Genomic DNA, 23,491 nt, shown 5'->3' with positions numbered 1-23,491 from the left:
GCATGACAAAAAAAATTCAAGCTTCAATAAGAATAACAAAAAACAAACCTAAATATTGATTTAAGCAGATAAAAACTAAGCCTTAATATATAGATTAATTGTTCACCAAATAATGATAGATTTATTAAGATATTAATAAAGATATAAGATATAATAAAGACAACAATTCACTGCGTTCTCCGCGATTATTGTAGTTTTATCATAAGCTCCGCCCTTACTTTCGGCCTGGCGCTGCTGGCCTGAGACTGCTGCTGTGTGCCACGCGGCTCTGCAGATGGATCCTATTTACGTCTCACAGATGAAGACACGATCCATTGGACGGTCCCCACAGAAGGAGGGACCTAATCAACCCCCCACTATTCAACCTCAAACCTTTACTAGTTTGTTCATCTCTCATAACAGCGGATTGGAACCGGAGAAGAACTAGAGGAACATAAAGGATAAGAACTTAAAGAACTATTTTATTTCATCTCGAACATAATCGGATCCTGTGAGGCACGCGCCGGCTTACTGACTGGTAGGCAATGCATGTGTAATGGTCATTTGTGATCGATTCATTTGTTTTACGTGCCGTATAAAACCTAGTGCATATTCCATATTTATAAGATAATCAAAATGAAATGAAGAATGGCAGAAATGGCTTGAGTAAAAGTTCATTTATTGGGACAAATAAATATAGGCTATTCCTTGTGTGGACGCACAAAAATAATAATAATAATAATAATACAAATAAATAAATAAATAAATAAATAAATAAATAACTTCCTTTGTGATGCTCTTGATGGGGACATCTATTTTGCGTATAAGTTTTAAAGTAACCTAATATTATTTTCATACTTTGTAGGAAAATATAGATTTAAATGAATATAGGCTACTTATATACGGTTAATTAATTGTTCATGTAATTTGATGTATTGCTGCCTTCATGTGTCCATATATGTATGCAATAAAAACAACAACAACAAACAAACAAAAAAGAAATTTGAAAAAGAAAATAATCTATTTTAGCATATTTTCAAGATTTACGCTTTTCAATTTCATAACAAAATTCCATTTAAATTGAAGTGTAATTTTTAATAAGGTTAATTTAATAAATTTAAAATATGTAGTATTTTATTTGAATAACTTAATTTAGTATTTTAATACAGTATCTATTACCTCGTGGTATATCATACCTACCTTTCTGAATGGTCCTCTAGTGATATATAGATGGATTTTATAATTGTTATAAATGCCATTAAATAGCCTATTATACATTTTAAATACAGATTTGCTGTGGAAGATTGCTTTTAAAACCTTAGATAGTGTCAATAAACTGCTGGTTCCCACCATTGTGACCAATTATATTTTTACACCATATGATGTGGTTGACAAAATGTCAGTGTGTGTTAAAATCTTATGGTGGAAATGTTCAATAACTTTTTTTGTGGTCAAGAATTTGCATTTGCAGCTTGCATTTGTATTCCCCATTTTTGTGACAGTAAAGCATATTTGTCATGCTAGATGGCCTTTAAGGATGTCTGTCCAAAACTCTGTTTTTGGGACCTTGTGGTCAACAGTCAGAGAATGAGGGGTCAAAAGTAAGGGAGAAAGGGGTTGTAATCGTTCTAGAGACATAAAACTAGACAGAAAATCAAGAATGGGAATGATTTGGAAATGTCCTCACACTAGATTGTGTACAAAATTGTGTAACCCCTCAAAAAAACTAACAAAAAGCGATTAATTGTTTTAATTCATGGGGCTTTTGTGACTCTCTTTGATCATAAATGTACTGTGACAAACCAATAAATATCTCAAGAGGCAGGTCGGTGTATTGAAGCAAACATTGGATCTACACAACATCTGTTTTCTGGGAACTTCACCGTTGGTATCTAGGTGAACCGAAGGACCTTGCCAATCAATGAACGTGAGCAAACAAGAGACAAACGCGTGACATCTGGTAAACGTTCGTGTCCAACAGCAACTGTCCCAGATGTAAACAAATGCATCCAACTGAGGTCAGGCGGTGACAGATAAGAGGTTGCTGACCTCAAGTCCAAGGCCAGAGATGAGCTCAAAGTTTTATAGGGCAGCAGTAATGTCCGTTTTGAGGGAAAATACTAGGAAATTATTGGATGGTGAAACGTGGGTGTTCCCACGGTGGTTGAACGGATAGGTTGAAAAAAGAGGGCTTGGTAATGTAATCGGAAAAAGGAAAGTCATTTCAGAGGTAGAGCAAGTTGTAACATTTTGAGGAAAGATTACAAAGACACGTTTTGATGAGCTACAATGCTATTTGACTTTTGGTTAATTGTATTCAATAAGCCGTGCGGTCTAGGTAACATCAGCAGAAATGGAAAGTTGTTTCAGAGGCGGAGCAGATTATTAAATTTAGATGAAAGCATAATAACTTGCATTGATGAATTGTGCACCATAAGACCAGGAAGAAAGTTAATAGAGTTTTTTAATTCATGTTGACTTTAAACAATATCGAGCTAGGTTGAAAGTGGCATAATATTAACCATCTTTGAATGTTGATTTACTTGGGGGTCTCGGATCTCAAGCTCATTCCTGTGCTCGAGCCCCTACTTTATGGACAGCACGCCAAATCCATTTACCTGAATGCGCTCCAGGACTTAATGAACCAGTGAACTTGTGAATGTTAATTGGAAGCTTGAGGAGAGTTGAATATGTAGTCAAGGTTTATTTATTTATTGGCTTTTTACAAAACAGTTAAACTTGGCATATTATAAACTCCCTTGTTTAAACAAGATTTTACTTGACATTACCTTTTGAACGATTTCCTAAACTCATCAAGATGAGGCTTGAATGCTTCAGTTTAGCCACGCATGCACAACCAGTTAAGCATTTTAAGTGGTTGAAGCCTGTTATCTTCCTCCTGTATGCATACATGACACACACCAGGTGACTAACCAGTTGTCAATCATCTGTAGGAACACGATGTGGTAGTTCAGTCCGGGTCAGAGGAACATTTCCATTTACAGCGGCTGTGGCTCAGGTGGTAGAGCGGGTCGGCCACTAATCGCAGGGTTGGTGGTTCGATTCCTGGCCCACATGACTCCACATGCCGAAGTGTCCTTGGGCAAGACACTGAATCCCAAGTTGCTTCCAATGGCAGGCTAGCACCTTGCATCGCAGCTCTGCTGTCATTGGTGTGTGTGAGTGGGCGAATGAGACGCAGTGTAACGCACTTTAAATACCGCTAAGGTTAAAAAGGTGCAGACCATTTACATTTAAGCATTTCACTAAAGCTTTTATCCAAAGCGACTTACAGTGCTTTAATGATATATATTGCCTTCATCTTAAATTGAGATAATATTATGTGAAATAGTGTTTTTTAAATTAGCATCGATCAGTTTATGCTTTTTATGCACTTATGAAACATTATTGAGATACAGAAAGGATTTTCGTCACATTCAGACAGTTGGGACATTTTAGCCAAAGGGAATTGATTGGATTGTGAAAACTGGGTGTTACATATTAGAATAGAAGGGTGATTTGGTGTGCTCCAGTCTTCCTGGGATGTTCGGTATTAGGTTGGAGAACATAAATATGAGGTGTTGTGTGTTCAAGTTATTTTAGTTGGAAAGAACTGACCTGTTTTACAATTTCTATTTATAAAAAAAATGTCTCCCTATTTTGGAATGCCCTATTCCCACTTCTTACTAGGTCCTCGTGGTGGCGTGGTTACTCACCTCATGGTCTTATCACATGGCTCGCTGTGCATGACACCGCAGAGACTCACATCATGTGGAGGCTCATGCTATTCTCCACGATCCACGCACAACCCCAGGAGGTTACTCCATGTGACTCTACCCTCCCTAGCAACCGGGCCAATTTGGTTGCTTAGGAGACCTGGCTGGAGTCACTCAGCACACCCTTGAACTCGCAACTCCAGGGGTGGTAGTCAGCGTCAATACTCGCTGAGCTACCCAGGCCTCACACATTTCACATATCTTTTATTCTTTTTCACTAACTGGCAAAGATTTTTCAGCACCAATGCAACAAAATAAAGAGCAAATATCCAGTTTCACGGATATTATTCTCAGGTGAATTTGTCACCCATTCTTAATTTTATTTGATAATAGAGTGGTTATTAAGATAATGTCAGTAGTACTCAGCTGGTCACGTGATGACACTTGTAAACAGGTTTTTTAACATACATTTGCAAAGTAAACATTTTTAGACCTTTAACTTTTTATACAATATATTTCCCCCCTTTTAGAGCTTGGCTTGTAAAGAAAACCCCTCTAGGAAATATCACAATGTTGATGAAGCCACATTCAGCCCTCAAATGGTCCAGAGTTTGAGTTGAGTCATATTTACACTGCTGTTGAAAATGGGAACATCTAAACATGGTCTGTTTGGCACGTGTACGTGCCAGCCATACCACACTAGCAGGCATGGGCTTCTTGGAGAACGACGTGTGCCAACCAATTAGAGTGGAGTTTGTGTTCCACCTGCTATTAGCATCAAGAGCTGAGATGTTTTGTAGCAACATAGAACAAACTGAACAGGACAACCTTCTACAGTGTAAATAAATATCCAGACCAGAAGAAAAAGTTGTAATAAAATCTGTTTATTTAATCAGATTAAAGAACTCCTTAAATTTAGGACCCTCATAAAATAGATTTGGAGAGTCACATTACAAAAGTAACTGACTTATGACTCGTTGTGCATGAGATTGTAATGGTGTAGAGTTTATGTGGGCATACTAAAGGAACCATTAAAAACAGGACTGGATTCTGGTCTTGTGTGTTAGGAGGTGTCGCTCAGGGTGACGGTGGTGTTATTGGCTCGTTTGCCCATTTGAAAGTACAGACCTAAGGATGCTATTGCTGTAAATTGTTGAATGGATGTCAAGGTCTGTGTAGTGTGTGAAACAACTGCGATAGAGGACAAAATGGATGGGAGCTAAACAGAGATGTTCTTAATACTTGAGTTATCGTGTTTCGGTCATGTCACGCTAGATTCATCTTTTCTTCCTTCAGTCATTAACACTGTCCAACCTGTTTTTTTTTTAATGTTTTTATTGTGTTGGTCACCATTGTGTTGTTGAATAGACGGCAATACATTCATGAATATCTAAAAATAAAAAAGAACTAGACCTTAATCAAGTTGCTCTTGTATGAAAGCTTATTGCTCATTCAGTGTTCGTAAGCGTTCCTTCTGTGGATTCCCTTTACGTTGTTATTGGTGAATCTGTACTGTCTACAATTCTGTTGGTCGTTGCCACTTTGTGTATCTCATTTGCATAAAGTTAAACTCTGCTCAACTTTGTTGCAATGTCAATGGTCGCTGTCGCCTTATGTCACCTTGAATCGGCTCAAATCACAAACTGTCTTGAATATGAATGACTTCAAATGTTATTGTAGTTTTTCATTTTTCTTTTAGTTTTTCTTAAAATTATAATTCAAGTCCAATATTCAGTAGTTTCCGCTATTAATTTTCATGGTTATTACATTATACTACAAACGATGTCGATTGAGCTGAACTTGTATTGAACCCAGAATATTCCTTTATTTTTGGGGGGTGGTGGGCAGCTGGTTGTGATGTCATAAAACTTATAAATATAAATGAGGTTATGCGCAGAAAATAAATAGTCATTCTTGATGACCAATTCACTGCAATAAATATTTCACATAATTTGATAACTTTATCTCTACATCTGCCACTTTTGGCCCTGGGATTTTGTTAATCTGTGGATGAAGACACGGATCAGCAGTTGGTCACATGCAGTGACCGAGTGGTCTCATTGTAAAGTTTTTGCCTCTGGTACAAGGAGTTCCCAGTTCTAATCCCCTCTAACATATATTTTTATAAAAAAAAAATAAGATTGCATCTGTACATCAGTGGATGTATATCATGAATTGGGAATATTTTTTTTAGCATTTTGCTTTGCGATTTAAATGGACAGTGGAGCGAGTAGAACATTGGCACACACTGTCACTCAGCGTCCCTTATATCGAGCACACAGCATAACATTCATACATTCCAGTGCCGATGTCTTGCCGAATCCTGATTCCTAGTATGTTTAGGTGTAGGTGTAGGGGTGTGCTTTAAGGATAGGGACCAACCAGGTAGTGGGGAGTAAGAATCTGGCGGGGAGTCACATTTCAGCACAACACTGAATCGGCAGTCATTATAACACACACAAACAAAATGGAAAGTCCTGCTCAAGAATTGGCATTGTTTCTTCTTCATTAGACACTTACCTGATGAAAGCTTTTTTAAAAGTGTTGGGGACAATATTGGTCAAGGCAAAAGGTGGTGGGGACATGTTCCACCAGTCCCACCCATAAATGATGCCTATGGTCATAATTAATCAATACTTCAATAAGAATAATATAGAAAATATACATTATTTAACTGTATTGTACTTAATATAGCTTGACTGAATATAGCATTTGATATAGTATCCTTCTGATGTGATGCCTAATATAATAATAATAAATGTACATTGTAAAAATGACCCATGCAGAAATCTGACTTATGTCAGTATATGTAAAACATATAGTATGTATGTTCATGCATTGTTTTTAATGATGTAAGAAGCCACATACTTGTACAAATGCATAACATATTTAAAAGTACTATAATAAATGCATGTTTTCATATGAAATTTTTTTTCAAATCATAGTGTAGCCTACATGCATGCCCTAATGGATGAACTATAATTTTTTATAAATATGTTCAAATATTATCCTTAGACAATTGAACATCATTGACTGTGATTATGGCCACGTCCACACTAACATGTTTGAAATTGCATTGATTTGGCTACATTTACTCCTCTCTTCCACACTACAATGCTGTTTTCCTCCACCGAAAACGTAGCATTTAGAAAACCCTGCTGGAAAAACCAGCATAGACCAGCTACCAGCAAGACCAGCATATGTTGTGTTTTGGTGCTGGTATGCTGGTGACCAGCATGGGATGCTGGTATGCTGATGCTGGTATGCTGGTGACCAGCATGGGATGCTGGTGTGCTGGTATGCAAGCTGTATGCATTTATTAAATGCATCCCATGCTGGTCACACCAGCACCAACATTGGATGCTGGTTATAAACATTTGAAACTATGCAGGTCAACAGTAATAGATGTTAAGGATGGTAGCCTGTTCACCAGGATGGAATGCTGGACAGCTACATTGAATTTTGGTATGATGAAAATCATGAAAATACAAGCTTAAATTAATGTAACAAGTTCATTTAATAATAACAAGTAAACATTAACAATAATAACAATTATTTAACAAAAACAACACTCAGGACGACAGAACAAATAAACAAAGAACATACACATCAACATGTACTAATCTATCTGAAAAGGTAGGCAACTGTTAGCAGGTTACTGTTGACAAGGACAAATGTGTAGTACAAAGCACAAAGCAGTCGACTCATTTTTGTCTCAAATGGAACCACATAGTCAAATTTTAAAGTTTTTTTTTAGTCTGTTAATGTCCATTATTTTTTCTGTAATGAACCGTCCGGCCTTTATCCATCTGGCCTGCGACTCTGTCTCCTCCACATTCTTTTGTCAAGCCACTCCTTGAAGCAGACTGAAAAGAAATGAACAGATAAATAGTGATGCTTGTGTCGCACCAGAACAAATAAAAATGTATTACTCCATAACCCAGTACTTGGCATCCCACAATGACCTTGTGGCTACTGCTACCTTTTAATGTCTGAAGTTTCTGGGGGGTTAAAGGCTGCCTGCTGGTTTTGGTTGTGGGGCATTCCTTCCCTGTGAGACTCCTTTCCGCCAGAGTCTTAGTGCCCCAGATTGCCACTGCCAACTCCTTCACAAATAAGGAATCCCGCGTGCTGTTTTGAATCCTTGACCAGGCCTCTCTGCGCACTCGAACATCTCCCCCCAAATGAATCTGACAAAATTAAAAATAAAAATAATCAAGGTACTAGATTGTACAAATGTATACAAAATGTATTTTAAGTGTACTGTAGTTGGGGGTTCTTATATTAATCCATGCACACAGATGACGACCCTTACGAAAAATAAGTTTATTCAAGTGTTCCATTAGTATACTTCTTTTAAACTAAAAATAAGAAAATATATTTTCAGTCTACATTTTATATACTTCTCAAAAAATATACTTTACTTAAGTATACTTTATAAAATGAACTTGAAGTATGCTTCTTTTTCGTAAGGGGAGATGCTGTACCTCATCTCCTTCTGAAGATACAGAGGGTTCCACCTCATTCAAACAGCCAGACTCTGCAACTATATACAAAATAATGTCAATGTATTCAATATGTATATTTACCCTCTTGCATCAGGGCCTATTGTTTGGTAAATATGGACCATGATAGATTTCAGATATCTGTGACTGTGAGTGATATATATATATATATATATATATACACACACACACACACACACACACACACACACACACACACACGTATATCCTTACTTTGTAAGGTCTCCTTTGGGCTTGGGGCTCCAGGGTCTTTGACAGTTAGAAAGAAAACAAACATATCACAAATATGACAGATGATGGAAAACATGACAGGGGAGGGAGGGGAGGGAGGGGGTCTCCTCCTTACCACTGCACTTTGCTGTTGATGAGGATTTCAGTGCCTTCAGCAATTGTTGCTGCAATTGCATGTTTAGAGAACGTAGTTCTTTATTCTCTGCCTCAATTTCTGTTCTGAGTTTCTCCTGCTCCTCTAACCTATAATAGATGGACATGTATGTCATGATTAGCTGACATTATAAGAAAAAGAAAAAAAAATCTATATATATCTATATCTTTCTATATATATCTGACAAGCAGATTAAATCAAACATTGGGCTAAAGATCAATTCTCTTGTCAGAACACATTAATTCAAAAACCACTTACTTGTTTTTAGTTTCCTGCAGTTGCAGAGACATATTGTTTATTTTTTTTATGTAGAGCTGTTGCTTCTTTTTAGCCTCCTCAAAAAGTTTTTCTGGTACAACCCCACCACCATCATCATCATCATCCTCTTCTGACAATGAGTCAGACAGGGTATGAGCTCTCATTATCTTGCTTGGAGTTGGGCAGAGTGGAGACTGTTTTCTTCTAATTTTTCTCTCTTTTAGCAAGGTTAAGAGATTATTTTGTTTGGCCTCTTCTGCAGCTTTTTTCTGATTTGTCTACATGGATAACATGGATAAAAGCATAATTAGGAAAAAGCACCTCAGTGTATTGCAAGACTCCCATCCAAACAAAACAAACAAGGCATTGTAAAAGCAATTACCCTATATGATTATTGAATAGATTAATGATTGGAGCCTAATATTATCACTTGATAATGGTGATAATTTGATAACCTGTATGTGGGCAGAGACACAAAAATACATTGCAGTACATACATGATTTATGTAGTACATGCCCTGTAGTTACATTCAAGTGCCACAAGATGGCAATAGCTGTAATAACAGTTGGCAATAGCTGTAATTACAGTTAACAGGAAAAACGGGAGCAGATCAGCAGCAGCCAATAACATTAATTTAACCATTTTACACAACTATTAAGTTAGCTAACATCGGAAATAAAACAGCAATATCAACTTTACATGTGTTGCTTTGGCGTCCTCCGCCTCAGAGCGCGACCGTGGAGGCGTGGTCTCCTTCAGAAGTCTCACACGGACCCGCTTACCCTTGGCCAGTTCCTCCTCGATCTCTTCTCTGGACTCTGGAATGTTAATAACACTGAATGTAAGTACTTGAAAGCACCTGCTATAACGTTATATTCTGTCATGCAATACTAACACCGGTAGCATTGCGTCCTCTGTCCTAAGCGCTTACTAGCTTTGCTAGCGCGTTAGCCAATACTCGCATCCCAGTTAATACACGTTAGTAAGTATATTAAAGTTAAAGTATTTCCAAGTTGGACATTTATATTATTGATGAACTATTTGTAGATGTGTGTACAAACTTACTGACACCTCGTGTACAACTCAGGTCTGCTCTTTATTAGTATTATTCACATCTGCCTTATTTCCGCTTTTTACTAGACCTCCTACGTCATCTTCTACGTCATAAACATAATCTACATCCCCTTCTTAATGATGAGTATATATATATATATATATATATATATATATATATATATATATATATATATATATATATATATGTAACAGTTAGCCCTTAGCTTTATCTGCTATATAAGTGCAGTAAAACTGGAAAACAGAGTAAAACCTAACACGTGTACCAAAATATGATACAACACTGCAAAACAGAATACAACGTTTAACATTGCAAAACAGAATACAACATTGTTCTTTTTTTTTTTTTTTTTTTTTTTTTTTAGCGCTGTTGCAATAGAGGTAGAGGGAACTCTCTAAGCTTCTGTCGTGTAGTCTTTGTACCGGGGTTGGGCTTTGATATTCTTCCTGAACGGGTGACAACTACAGGTGGTTCCTGCACCTGTTCTGTTTGCGGCTGTTCGACATTAGGCTGGGGTTCTGGCAGAGATTCACTATCGGGGTTGAGTGGGGCCTCTGTTGTTGTGGGTGGGTTGTATTGTTCAGGTGTGTGTAGGAGGTGGCGCCTGTTTCTCACATATGTCGCATCTCCGGACTGGACCTGGTAGCTGTTTGGCTGCGGTGCTCTTCCTATTACCGTCGCCAATCTGTCATATCCCCTACTCGTCTGTATTCTTACTGTCTGCCCTGCTTGCAACGAAACCAAGGGTCTGGCTGATCTGTCATAATGTGTCTTTCCTCTCTGTCTTGTCCGTGTCAGAGCTGCCCGGACCTGTGTTTCTACCTTTGGCACATACATAACCTTGGTCATGGGAATGAGAGTCTTAGTGCGCCGAGAAAGCAGCCGCTGGGATGGGGAGGGCAGCCCATCTCTTGGTATGTTGCGCAAATTGAGCAGTGCTGCATATACATCTGTACCATCACGTGCACATTTTTCCAGCAGGTGTTTAGCTGAGCGTACAGCCCTCTCAGCTAGCCCATTTGATTGAGGGTAGTGGGGGCTGCTGGTGACATGGCAAATGTCCCATATGTGGGCAAATTCTTGGAACTCCCTGCTTGTGAAATATGCTGCGTTGTCAGTCATTAACTGTTGAGGAGCTCCATGGGTGGCAAAGTGGCGCTTTAACCTGGTTATGATGGTCGTGCTGGTCACGTTTGGGAGTTGGTCTATTTCAAACCAGCCGGAGTATGAGTCAACGAGCACCAGGTGTTCTTTTCCCCCCCACTCAAAAACGTCCGCGGCTGTGAGAGCCCATGGCAAGTCTGGTATATAATGCAATTGAAGGGGCTCCTTTGTTTGGTGTGGTCTGAGGGCATTACAAGGAGCACACCTGGAGATTTCATGTTCAATGTCCTGGTATATGCTGGGCCAAAACATGGTTTCTCTGGCCCTGCGTTTTGTTGCTTCTAGGCCCGGGTGGCCCTGATGCAGCTGTCTGATATAATAGGGTTGCAGTGAGTGGGGAATGATGAAGCGCTGACCACGGAGCAATAGGCCATTATCAACTGTGAGTTCGTCTCTTATGGCATAGAACTGCCTGAGGTCACGTGGCAGCTTCTTTGATGAGTCAGGCCAGCCCTCCGCAACGACCTCAGATAAGCGCCTGGACAGATGGTCTGCCTGTGTTTCCTGCCTCAGTTCCACAATTCTTCTTGAGGAGAGAGCTTCCACTGTCATCACGTCGTAGTCCTCACTAGTTTCAGCCCAGTCAGTGGAGGGCAGGTGTGCACGCGAGCGCGTCTGCTAGGTATAGCTCTTTGCCTCTCTTGTAAATGACATTGAGGTTGTAGGCTGCAGCTTAAGCATCATCCTCTGAAGGCGCCAGAAGCTGAGTGTAGTGGTTTTTTAGAATAGTGATGAGAGGCTGATGATCAGTTTCGACAGTCACTGGACGGCCATATATGTAGTCGTGGAATTTCTGACAAGCGTATACAAGGGCCAACAGCTCCTTTTCTATCTGAGCGTAGCGTGACTCAGTCTCTGTAAGTGCTCTTGAGGCAAACGCCACCGGTTTGTTGTTCTGGAGGCAGACAGCACCCAAGCCATGCTGCGAGGCATCTGCAGATAACACCACCGGCTGATGCACGTCAAAGTACTGAAGTACAGGAGGACTTGTGAGTAGTTCTTTAAGTCTGGTGAATGCTGCCATGTGGTGTTCCTGCCAACACCACTCTACATCCTGAAGCAGGAGTTGACGCTAGGGGTGCTGTGGTTTCGCTATAGCCGGGATGAATTTTGACAAATAGTTTGTCATACCCAAGAACCTTTGGACTCCATGCTTGTCTTCTGGGGTTGGCATTGAACGGACAGCATCTGTCTTTGTTGGGTCGGGCTTTATGCCCTTGTCAGTTAGAAGGTGACCCACATACGACACCTCAGACACCCAAAGCGGCACTTGTCAGGGTTAAGCTTAAGGTTTACGGCACGAATTCTGTCCATGACCTGGCGGAGGCGCAGGTCATGCTCTTCTGTTGTGCTGCCCCAGACGAGGATGTCGTCAACCACGATTGCACATGGTTGTCCTTCAAAGAGCTGCTCCATACACCTTTGGAAAACTTCACTACCCGTGGATATCCCATAAGGCATTCGGAGGAAGGCATATCGGCCTACTGGGGTCATGAAGGTTGTCAGCTTTGATGACTCCTCACTGAGTGGCACCTGCCAGAACCCACACTTAGCATCAAGGATGCTGAATACCTTGGCTCCTGGCATGTCAGCGATCACCTGTTCCACTGTTTTCATAGGATGATGTGGCCTGAGGAGGGCTTTGTTGAGGTGGACAGGGTCAATACACAGTCTTACGGCACCATCTTTTTTACGTGCAGCCACCATCGACGAGACCCACTCAGTGGGCTCCTGAACTGACTTAATGACTCCCAGTTCAGTCATTCTGTGGAGTTCATTGATTATTTTGTCTTTCATTGCCAATGGCACTCGTCTGGGAGCACATATTGTAGGGTGCACAGAGGGGTCCAAGCGCATGTGATACACCACAGGCAGTTTGCCTATGGTGCTGCAGTCAAAGAGATCTTTATACTCTGTGAGCTCGGGGTCCCCTTGTTGGAGGTCGTGCACATTCGGGCCAAGATGCACAAAGCCTAATTTGACGCTGTCTCTGAGGCCCAATAGAGGTTTTACATCATTGTCAACAACATGGAACTGTAGTGTCCCACATGTGAAGTTTACATTAGTGACACCTAAAGTCCTTATAATCTGACCACCATAGGCCACAAGGTTGACCACATGGCTGTGGTCGACATGAGCGCCTGGGTCGATGTGCTGGAGAACGCCTCTAGACAGTACATTGCACCGGGCTCCAGTGTCAATCTTCACCTCAAGTTGCTTCCCTGTGTTGGAAGTGGACAGGATGGTAAATATCTCTCCCTTATCAGCTGGCACCTCTACACTTTCACAGTAAAACAAATCTGCTGGTTCATATGCAGTTTGTGCATCAAGTTCACTAATTCTATGTGTCTGTCCTCCTCTGCGTATGGTGTGGGGTGCTCTGTTTGACTGAGATGGACCTTGTTCTGATCTGTTGTATATGCGTGTTTTGCTTGATCTGCAGCATTTAGAGAAGTGATTCCACTTCCCACACGCATTGCAGCGCTTGTTGAAGGCTGGACAGCTGCTGCGGTCAGATGAATGCTGGCCACCACAGTTCGAACACGTAAAATATTGCACTGCACAAACTTCACTTTCCTTCTTTAGTTCTTTGGTACCAGCTTCTTTTTTATTTCTTTGTTTCCTTTTTCAGACTGCTCATGTAGCATGCATATTTCGATAGCTGAGTTCAAAGTTAGATTTTTTCTTTCAGCAGCTGTGTGCGGATGTTGTCATTGTGAATGCCACATACCAATCGATCTCTTAACAGTTCGTCGTGCAAAGTCCCAAATTCGCATTTTCTGGCTAGTGTCTTTAACGTGGCAACGTAGGACTGTATTGTTTCATGTGGCTTCTGGTTCGTTGAATTGAATGCATGTCTGTCCATAATTACATTCTTTACAGGCAGGCAGATTTCTTCAAATTTCTTTACCAGTACCTCTGAATCCTCCGGATCTTCCCCTCCTCGAAAGTGAACGTGTCATATTTATCTTGGGCATCGGGACCAACGAGGTTGAGAAACGTGTATGCTCGCACTTTTTCGGTTGCTGCTGAGAGACCGGCGTTGCTGTATATGCGCCATTCGCGCTTAAACTTAGTCCAATTGTCCGCAATGTTCTCGTCAAAGATGAGGGAGTCGATCTTACGAAGTCCTTGTGCCATCGTCACTTTAGGCTAACTTCTGACACCATGTAGATGTGTGTACAAACTTACTGACACCTCGTGTACAACTCAGGTCTGCTCTTTATTAGTATTATTCACATCTGCCTTATTTCCGCTTTTTACTAGACCTCCTACGTCATCTTCTACGTCATAAACATAATCTACACTATTGGAGATAAATTACGACTCACCCTTTAGGAACAATATTTGTCCCTTGAAAAACTTCTCTTGCCAGCGCACCCAGTAAGTTTTAGTGAGGTCACTAACGTTAAGGTCAAAGTCCTTAATGTAGGATATGGGGACGATTTCTTTACACCCGTCCTCTATATATTTCACATAGGCGAACATATTTAATTTTTTATTCTATTTTATAGTTTAAAGTAGATTTGTTGAGTGAAGTTGTCTGTAAAATGTCAAGTAACGGTTACCTCACGAGCGAATTTAACTCTAACGGCGGGAAGCGCGAGATGCACTGTTGCCTTGGTTACAGACTACCGTACAGTCTGTATAGTGTATCTTAGCTCCCACTATAGAATGATAAAGTTAAAGGGTTTATTAAACACGTCTGTATAACACAACACAGTTCCACAATGATTATAATGTTGAATCAACAACTCTCTAAAGCAGTTTCAACAATAGCAGTATAAAGCAGTCTTATAATCTTCATGGAGGAGGATTTATTACAGAACTGTTGAATTGAGGCTGCATCAGTTGTACAAAATAATCTGGCAGAGTCACACCTTTTAGTGCAGTAATCCAAGTCATCTAGTTGGCAAATTGCTGGTAAACTAATATAAATAGTTCAATTAATACAGACAGTCAAAGGATTAGAAAACATTTCCAACAATGTTACCTGAATAATATGATTTATTAATGGCTTATTTTATTTAAGGGCTGTATGAGGCATAGATTTTAGTAATGTAATTACTATGTAAATTCAACATCATATTCATGAATATGTCTGTTAATTATTATGTCCTTTTTAATTTTAGAATGTCAAAACGCAAGTACAAATTGTACTTAGAGCCTAAGAGCAGAGTTACATTTCCCTGTGCAAGACTGAAAAGAGGACATTTGGATGTAAGTCAGTTCATGAGAAATATGTTGTAATCCTGGGTATCAATATTATATAATTATATTGTATTCAAAGAATGTATGAATTCATTCTTACCTGAAGATGTTCCTTTAAAGGTGGCAGATGGTTCAGGAGATGCAGATGTTGAGGTGAGAGAGTCATTTTCTTTTAATTTTTTTTAATTAAAAGTACATAATTTCCCATTAGGCTACTACATTGAGTACAGTTTTTTTTACTCTGTGTTTGTGCCATCTCTTCATGATCCTGTGCAGACCATGTCTCCATCTGGCGATATTCAGCTTGATCCAGATGACACGGCCAACATGGTGAGCTCTTTTACCAACCACACCTGCAGGCTTGTGGCATGTTGTTTTTGAAATTGTTGTCTAAAAGTTACTCCTGGTTGTTCAGGTTTTGGCTTTCACCAGTGACCACATAGATCAAGGGGACAGAATCAATCCACACCTGAGCACTGCAGATGTTGAGGTGAGTGAGAGATGGATCTACTTTTTAAATTAGGGAATGACATAATTGGGCTTTACTACATTAAGTACTGTTCTTCTTGATCCTGTGCAGACAATGTCTCCATCTGGCGATCTTCGTCTTCAGCTGGATCCAGATGTCACGGCCAACATGGTGAGCTCTTCTACCAACCACACCTACAGGCTTGTGGCATGTTGTTGTTGCTGTTGTTGAAATTGTTGTCTAAAAGTAGGGCTGGGTATCGTTTAAAGAAATTCGATACCGATACCTTGACTTCGATACCGGTTCCTGAACGATATTCTTCCCGATATCAATTTTATTAAAAAATCCATTTTAACAACATTACCTCAAAAAATGAAAAGTGAACAGAGATTATGTGCTGAATTAGGTCGTTGTAGTCCAAGCTCAAGGATGCAGAAGTTACGAGAGGGTAAGTCAAAATGTTCGGTTGTTGGATGTAGTAACCCACACGCTTCATTACACCGTCTCCCAGCATCAGAACCTCTTCGAAGTGCCTGGTTGAGTTTTATTTTTTACGGAAATGTACCCACATCTGTAGGTAAAGTCATTTTTGTGTGCGCGAACGCGAAGCACTTCAAGGTTAACTACTTCAGCAACAACAGGGTTTTTCTTGCATTGAATTTGTTTTTTTTTTGTCCCGCCAAAATCTTATTTGATCGGTGAGTAATGTAGATGAACTGCTGCGCGTGACAGGGCGTGTGTTTAACTGAAAGAACGAGCAGAGAGCGAGACTCGGTCGCACGCGCGCGCACTCTCTCTCTTCGGAGCCAGGCGAAAGTGTAAACAAGACTTCACCGTCTCCAAACTGGACGCTGTCTTGCTCTCTCTCCCTCGCACATTTTAATCAAAATAAATCGATACGGTGGTAAAAGGTCAGAAGGCCAAAGTTTAATGTGGAGCATTCGGAGATATTGTTTTCTGAATTACCGTGTGAATTGTGCTAAATAAGTTGCCTTATCTTTTCTGAAAAGCGTTCCGGGTATTAAGCTGACATAAAACAACACTTTAATAAAACGGAAAAACTATCCAATGATGAAATGTTTTCTGTGTTGACTCAAATCTTGGATGTCCAAAAGTTTCTGTGCTGCTAGATAATCGGATCTCTGCTATCAAACTACAAAAGTGGCCGAATGGGGTGGAGTTGAACCGAGTGTCACCTCTGCAACCTGGAGAGGGGTGGGGTATGAAGTGTCTCATTTGCATTTAAAGAGAACGCACTAAAACGAGTTGCTCTCAGACGCACATCAGAAAAGGGTAGAAAAGGGCCTGTGGAGCTATAATAATAAGGAATTCAGACCCAAGCATTGCAGTTCCACTTTATATAGACCACAAATGTACGATTTATATGTAAAAAGGAACGCATTTAAAAGCATGATATGTCTCCTTTAAACTGGATTGTTATGGTGGACAAAATACATGTAGTGTCTACCAGAGAGCAGAGGCATGTGCATCCTCATGCACAAAGAAAACAGGTCCCACTCATAAAAATATTCCATATCACAATTATTTGTCAAAAACTCCACCAGGTACCCTTTTAAATCAAGCTTGAATTAGTCTGATCATATAGTTAGTTCATTAAACAGCTTAATCCTGCTTTTGTGAGCCTTCATTTTAAAACACCCATTTGCTGTTTGGTGCATGTTTTGTTGAATTCTTTTTCAAAATGTTTCTTTGTGCTTTCAGGTACTGCCTCTTGCTGCCAACTGTGGAGAAAATGAAAGTGAAGTTAGACCAGGTTCAAGCTGTGCAAATCTTGAGGTCAGGGCAGGGCACAACCCGTTCTGTGACAGCGGTCAGTAGGGCTGTACAATATGACCAAAATGTCATATCCTATTTCATACCCCGATAACAATACATATCCTGATAACAGGGCTCTACGGTAACTTTTTTTTATTAGGAGCACTAGTGACTAATAAAACTAGTTACAGAAGTTTATGTGATGAAGTCAGGGTCGGCGTGACTGAGACTCGTGCTTTTATTACTCAAAACAATAATAAACAAAAGGTGCGCGCACACAGCGCTTGCACTGTAGCCGCGCTACAGCAATAACAACACCTTTTCACTTTCTCCGATCACTCTCTCCACCTCTGACGTACGAGTCCTAGTCCACCTCTCTCTCTCGTCTGCGGCTTATATCCTGTCTCTCCACGCCAATTACTGCAATAAGACACCGGTGTTCGTCATTTGCACTTGACCTACTTACGTACCGCTTGTCTCCTTTCTCTCTCTCCGTTACAGACCGCGCTGAACCACGCCCCTCGCCACAGTTTACCTTTACCTACCTTCCTCAATTAATAAAATATCATGAGTTACTGTTGGAATTTCTGTAACTCATGATATTTATTTGCATCAGGTTTATGGAATAAAGAATAAGTTAACGCTATAGTTTAACTGCTAGTAGTTATAAACCCCAATACCGATTTAAATGAAATGAGTTCAGATTGGCCAATAATATCGGACTGGCCAAATAATCGCTTTGGGCTCTACGTCAAATGCTATATACCGTCATATCGCACAGCCCTACTGGTCAGTCATACATTTCTTAGTTTACTGTCATTGTATGTAGACACATGCACTCAGGAATGTTTTCTCTTTAAATTTTTTGTAGATGTCTTCATCTGGTCACTTTCTGCTTACATCTGAGCTGCAACCAAGTGACATGGCCCAGCAGTTTAGTTGTGATTCATCATCTGAAGACAGTGTTTCTGAAGTTGATTCGGAAATTCCAGATATTCCAGAAGATGATCCATTCAGACAGATAGGTTTTGATACAGACATGGATTCAGTACTAATGTCAGCAGGTACAACGACAAAGGCTGAGGCACTGCTCATGGTGATGAGTCATGCAGCCAGACATAATATAACAGGGACACAACTTCATGACTTATTACAGCTCATAAATACTCTGTTTGGCAAAGAGGTGTTACCCAGATCAAAATATTTGTTCAATAAGGTCTTTAAAAACAACTCCGACATTGTGGAGTTCCACTTCTACTGCAAAACCTGTAAAGTATACATTGGCACAAAAGAAGACATACAAGACAAAAACATTGCACAGTGTGCAATCTGTAGTGCTTCAATTGAAATCAGTTCCTTGAACAGTGCAAGCTTTTTTATCAACATACCAATTGCACCTCAAATCCAGACGCTGCTTGAAAATCCTCAGATTCAAAACAGCATGAGCTACAGACACCAAAGGCCACATAATGAGCATGTTATCTCGGACATATATGATGGTGAAATGTATCGAAACTTGTCCAGACCTGGTGGAATTCTGTCAGATCCAAACAATTTGTCATATAATTTCAATTCTGATGGCTTGCCTGTGTACAAGTCTTCCAGATTTTCTATATGGCCCATACACCTGCATTTAAACGAGCTCCCTCCCAAAATGAGATTTCAGAATGTAGTGCTTGCAGGTCTTTGGTTTGGTACTCAAGAGCCAGTTATGTCTATTTTTCTCAGACCCTTTGTTGATCAGGCCAAAACACTGGCATCCAGAGGTATGTCTTGGAGAAAAAATGGAACGTGTGTGCACAGCAAAATTGTTGGGTTATGTTGTTGTGTAGACTCAAAGGCAAGACCAGCCATGCAAAACACCACACAGTTTAATGGGTACTTTGGTTGTGGCTTCTGTTTACATCCTGGTACTCTAGTAGAGAAACAGGTGAAGTACACTGTGACTGACACAGAATATCCTGACAGAGAAGCAAAGAAAATGCTGGCAGATATGGAGCAAGCAGTAGCACAAAACAGAAGTGTCAGAGGAGTGAAAGGTCCATCACCACTCATAAACATGCCCTATTTTGATATAGTGTGGGGCTTTGTTCCAGACTATATGCATGCTGTCTTACTGGGTGTCATTAGACAGCTCACAGAGCTTCTTTTGAACAACAGTGATCAACCCTATTACACTGGGAGTCCCAACACTATGAGGGTGCTAGAAAACAGGATCAAGGACATAAAGCCACCACACCTGATAACACGACTACCCAGACCCCTTGCAGAATGCAAGTACTGGAAAGCCTCAGAGTGGCGAGCATGGCTCCTGTTTTACAGCTTGCCAGTCCTGAATGGTGTACTTCAACCACGTTATGTGAAGCACCTAGGCCTTCTGGTATCAGCAGTATTTCTACTTCTGAATGAGAACATTACCTTCCAAGAAGTCAACAAAGCAGATAACATGCTTTTTGAGTTTGTGGCAAGGTTTCAGTTGCTGTATGGCGAGACATCTATGACATTTAATGTACACCTGCTAACTCACCTTGCAAAATCAGTGAAATTGTGGGGGCCACTCTGGGCACACTCAGCATTTGTGTTTGAAAATGCAAATGGTGGTCTGTTGAAACTAGTGCATGGAACAAAGTGTGTAGCTCTGCAGATTGTGAACAAATTCCTATTGCACAGAGCAATACCACTCTTTACCACAAGGTATGCAGTTAGTGAGCAAGTTAAGGAGTTCTGTTTGGAAATGACAAATGACCGAAGAGTAAAGAGTTTCACAAAATGTCAAGACACAACTGTTCTGGATAGTGGCAGAGTGACAGAGACTACTGATGCTGAAAAAGAGCCTTCATTTCTGCACAGAAACATCCACCAGACGAAATGGTAGTGCACAGGAGAATGGTGCATAAAGGACTAGTTTATACCAGCAAAAGCTATAGCCTAAGTAAGAGACGCAAAGACTTTTTTGCAAAGATGAGTGATGGTGTTTATGGAGAAATCCAGAATATTGTATCCTTTCCTTCAGAAGGGGGTACAGAAATTGCTCTCCTTTTCAAAAAGCTTTATACAAATACCTTCTTTCCTTTATCACAAGGTTATGGGTTTGTCTCACATATCCGACTTGTAAGTGGAAGCCTTTTTTCGCCAGTGTGTCTGATTTCAGTAGACCGGTTAGAGCAGAAATGCATGGTTTTAAAAACGGGTGATCAGACGTACATTTGCGACTTTCCAAATGCATATGAGAGAGACTAGTCTTAATCATAGATGGTCATTCTGTTAGTTGTTGGTGGTGATGATATAAGCCCTTTCTGTTTAATATGATTTCTTGCCTTGAGTGCGAAGACCTTTCCATGAGTGGAACTGGTTAAGGTGTCATTAGACGGCCTAAATGTGAACTTGGGTCATGTGATAACAGGAAGTGTTTTTTATATGTGAGTCTGATACTGCTTCGACATTTCTGTTCGACTATTTTATATTTGAGCAGTTTGACTATTTATATGTGAGTCTGATACTGCTTCGACATTTCTGTTTGATTATCTTATATTTGAGTCTGATACTGCCTTGCTACTCCTGTTTTAATGATTCTTCTCAGCTTTGCTGTTTCTGTTGTGTGTTGCTATGTAGGTACTATTTATATACATTTATTTATTTATTTATTTGTATCTGGTTGTTTCACTGTAAAGCACTTTGGTCAGCCGAGTGGCTGTTTTAAACGTGCTAAACAAATAAAGTGACCTTGACCAAGCCCTGAAAAAAACAGAAAAGAAAAAACAGACAGGGCTTATCATTAGTATCAAACAGAGATTGGTGACCACTGGGCTAGTGAGTGGACCTAGGCCTATACATTTAGATTATTATGTGACAATACTGATCCCTAAGGTCTAAGGAACAGTGAACTTCCATGCTGAAACTATAATCACCATGTTTGACAGATGAGGTGGTCTTTCAAGGGTCATTATTTCTCCAACAAACTGGTTTATAAAGTTACTGCAATGTAATTTTTGATTAAACATCCTCCACAATACAGTGACACCGGATGCTTGTAGGAACATTGTTAATGCAATCTCTTATATTGGTGTACATTGCTTGTTAACTGACTGTTACAGGCCATATTACCACAAAGGCTAGAAAATGTAAATGGTTAAAGAAACATGTATTCATCTCACACATCAAGTATTAAGGGCGATTAAAGGAGAACTTATTGAAAATTATAAGAATTTTATATAAGAATTAAAAATTCCCCAGAGTTCTCCTTTAAGCATTCTAATTTATTAATGTGAATACTGAATGCACTGTATAGTATATATTGTCATGGTAGTAATGGTATCAAATAATTCCTATAAATGTGAATGTAACGTGCAAATATTCTGTTGCAATAATAAACTTATTTCGAACAGATGTTAATGTTCAAGAATCTTTAGTTTATTTATTGTAATGAATTTGTATAAGAAAAATAGTGGTACATGTTGGCCAAGTATTTATGTACTGCCCTTAAAGAACTTCTTGACATTGCAAGCCTAATTTCTATTTAACTGTCTTCTTTTTCAGTACTTTAAACAAGTAACTTATTAAATGGACCGTGTAAGTACTGGCTGCATAAATGTGTACAAAATAATGAGCTAAAGTATATCACACAAGACCATGCTGGTAGACCAGCATCACCAACAAGACCATGCTGGTAGACCAGCATCATTAATGAGACCTTGCTGGTTGACCACCATCACCAGCAAGACCATGCTGGTAGACCAGCATCATTAATGAGACCTTGCTGATTGACCAGCATCACCAGCAAGACCATGCTGGTAGACCAGCATCATTAATGAGACCTTGCTGGTTGACCAGCATCACCAGCAAGACCATGCTGGTAGACCAGCATCATTAATGAGACCTTGCTGGTTGGCCAGCATCACCAGCAAGACCATGCTGGTAGACCAGCAAGACCATGCTGCTAGACCAGCATCATTAATGAGACCTTGCTGGTTGACCAGCATCACCAGCAAGACCATGCTGGTAGACCAGCATCATTAATGAGACCTTGCTGGTTGGCCAGCATCACCAGCAAGACCATGCTGGTAGACCAGCAAGACCATGCTGCTAGACCAGCATCATTAATGAGACCTTGCTGGTAGACCAGCATCACCAGCAAGACCATGCTGGTAGACCAGCATTGTCTTGCTGGTCCACCAGCTAAACCAGCATAGACCAGCATAGACCAGCATGGAAATTATGCTGGTCTATGCTGGTTTTTCCAGCAGGGAAGGCTCTCCATTACTGCATACTTAGGAAAATGATGACATTTGGAAACTAAAAATGCTTTCAAACAAAGACAGATTAGTGTGGATTTGGCCTCAGTGTAGTAACTTGCTAAGGGTATTCAAGCTTAGGAGGCTAATTGGTTAGCATGCTGCTAAACGTAAGCTAACTGAAAACACTTACAAAGAGAGCATCGTGTGAAATGTGATAACCTAAACAACATTAACTGAAGTGTTTTGATGGTCAAGATTATAGATCAACAAAATTTTATCAACTGTATTTTTTGTAACGCACCTGATAAAAAAGCAACAAAACAAAACAAAAAATTCCCTCAACAAATAGAATAATTTCCCAAAAGGGTTCAAGTTTTAACAGGGCTACAATTTAAGTCATTGACATTGACTGAATAGTTCCTGAAATCGTGGATCTGCATCAGTCTCCCTTAGAAATGGACTAGATTCAGGGTAGATTTTCCTCAATTATCAAGCCATTAAATTAACACACTTATTCAGGTGTTCACTTTGCTCTCCACTTAATAAAACGAGAGCTTGTGGTTTCCCTGACAGATGGTTGTGTTTTGGAACAGTATGTGTTAAATATATCATGACAGCTGAGCGTCTCAATAGCCCTACTGTTTTACTCCTGCTTCAGCTCCTGCAGGGCTGTCCAGCACTTGGAGGAGTAATCAT

At 40.1% G+C, this 23,491-nt stretch overlaps 3 protein-coding genes across 5 annotated transcripts in view; 2 read left to right on the top strand and 1 right to left on the bottom strand.

The window, feature by feature from the left end:
• Window positions 1–361: 361 nt before the first annotated feature.
• Window positions 362–23,491, top strand: part of LOC127654425 (sodium-coupled neutral amino acid transporter 3-like) — a 49,624-nt gene continuing 26,494 nt past the window's right edge. For both annotated transcript variants that reach the window (XM_052141615.1, XM_052141614.1), the window contains exon 1: window positions 362–517. The gene's annotated coding sequence lies outside the window, so the exon portion shown is untranslated. The remainder of the gene's footprint in view (window positions 518–23,491) is intronic.
• LOC127653783 (BEN domain-containing protein 5-like) lies at window positions 7,497–15,231 on the bottom strand. Its single transcript, XM_052140549.1, has 8 exons — window positions 14,437–15,231; window positions 9,565–9,683; window positions 8,865–9,142; window positions 8,568–8,695; window positions 8,435–8,470; window positions 8,183–8,241; window positions 7,678–7,885; window positions 7,497–7,561 (listed from the first exon to the last, which is right to left on the bottom strand). The coding sequence occupies exons 1-8, from the start codon at window positions 14,591–14,593 to the stop codon at window positions 7,497–7,499; spliced, it is 1,050 nt and encodes a 349-aa protein (XP_051996509.1). The 5' UTR covers window positions 14,594–15,231.
• LOC127654423 (uncharacterized) lies at window positions 9,568–21,932 on the top strand. 2 transcript variants are annotated; one of them, XM_052141611.1, is made up of 8 exons: window positions 9,568–9,706; window positions 15,238–15,325; window positions 15,437–15,469; window positions 15,593–15,646; window positions 15,732–15,806; window positions 15,897–15,956; window positions 17,508–17,582; window positions 18,433–21,931. In XM_052141611.1, exons 2-8 carry the CDS (start codon window positions 15,239–15,241, stop codon window positions 20,434–20,436), a joined length of 2,388 nt encoding a protein of 795 aa, XP_051997571.1. In that variant the 5' UTR covers window positions 9,568–9,706; window position 15,238; the 3' UTR covers window positions 20,437–21,931. The 2 variants fall into 2 exon arrangements, with proteins under 2 accessions (XP_051997571.1, XP_051997572.1); XM_052141612.1 differs by lacking the exon at window positions 17,508–17,582 and having other exon boundaries at window positions 18,433–21,932.

This window comes from Xyrauchen texanus, chromosome 13 (assembly GCF_025860055.1).
Source record: "Xyrauchen texanus isolate HMW12.3.18 chromosome 13, RBS_HiC_50CHRs, whole genome shotgun sequence".
NCBI lineage: Eukaryota > Metazoa > Chordata > Actinopteri > Cypriniformes > Catostomidae > Xyrauchen > Xyrauchen texanus.
Note: the sequence above shows the minus strand (reverse complement) of the source record. Positions and strands in the feature narration are given on the sequence as shown.

Bases quoted from the DNA above. Each gene is read 5' to 3' on its own strand.
- LOC127654423 (XM_052141611.1), top strand. From the start codon at position 15,239: ATGTCAAAACGCAAGTACAAATTGTACTTAGAGCCTAAGAGCAGAGTT. The intron at 15,326-15,436 runs GTAAGTCAGTTC...GTTCCTTTAAAG, and splicing joins TGAAAAGAGGACATTTGGAT to GTGGCAGATGGTTCAGGAGA. The intron at 15,470-15,592 runs GTGAGAGAGTCA...GATCCTGTGCAG, and splicing joins CAGGAGATGCAGATGTTGAG to ACCATGTCTCCATCTGGCGA.
- LOC127653783 (XM_052140549.1), bottom strand. From the start codon at position 14,593: ATGTTCGCCTATGTGAAATATATAGAGGACGGGTGTAAAGAAATCGTC. The intron at 8,696-8,864 runs GTAAGTGGTTTT...CATCTATTATAG, and splicing joins CTGCAGGAAACTAAAAACAA to GTTAGAGGAGCAGGAGAAAC. The intron at 8,242-8,434 runs GTAAGGATATAC...TTTTGTATATAG, and splicing joins CCCAAAGGAGACCTTACAAA to TTGCAGAGTCTGGCTGTTTG.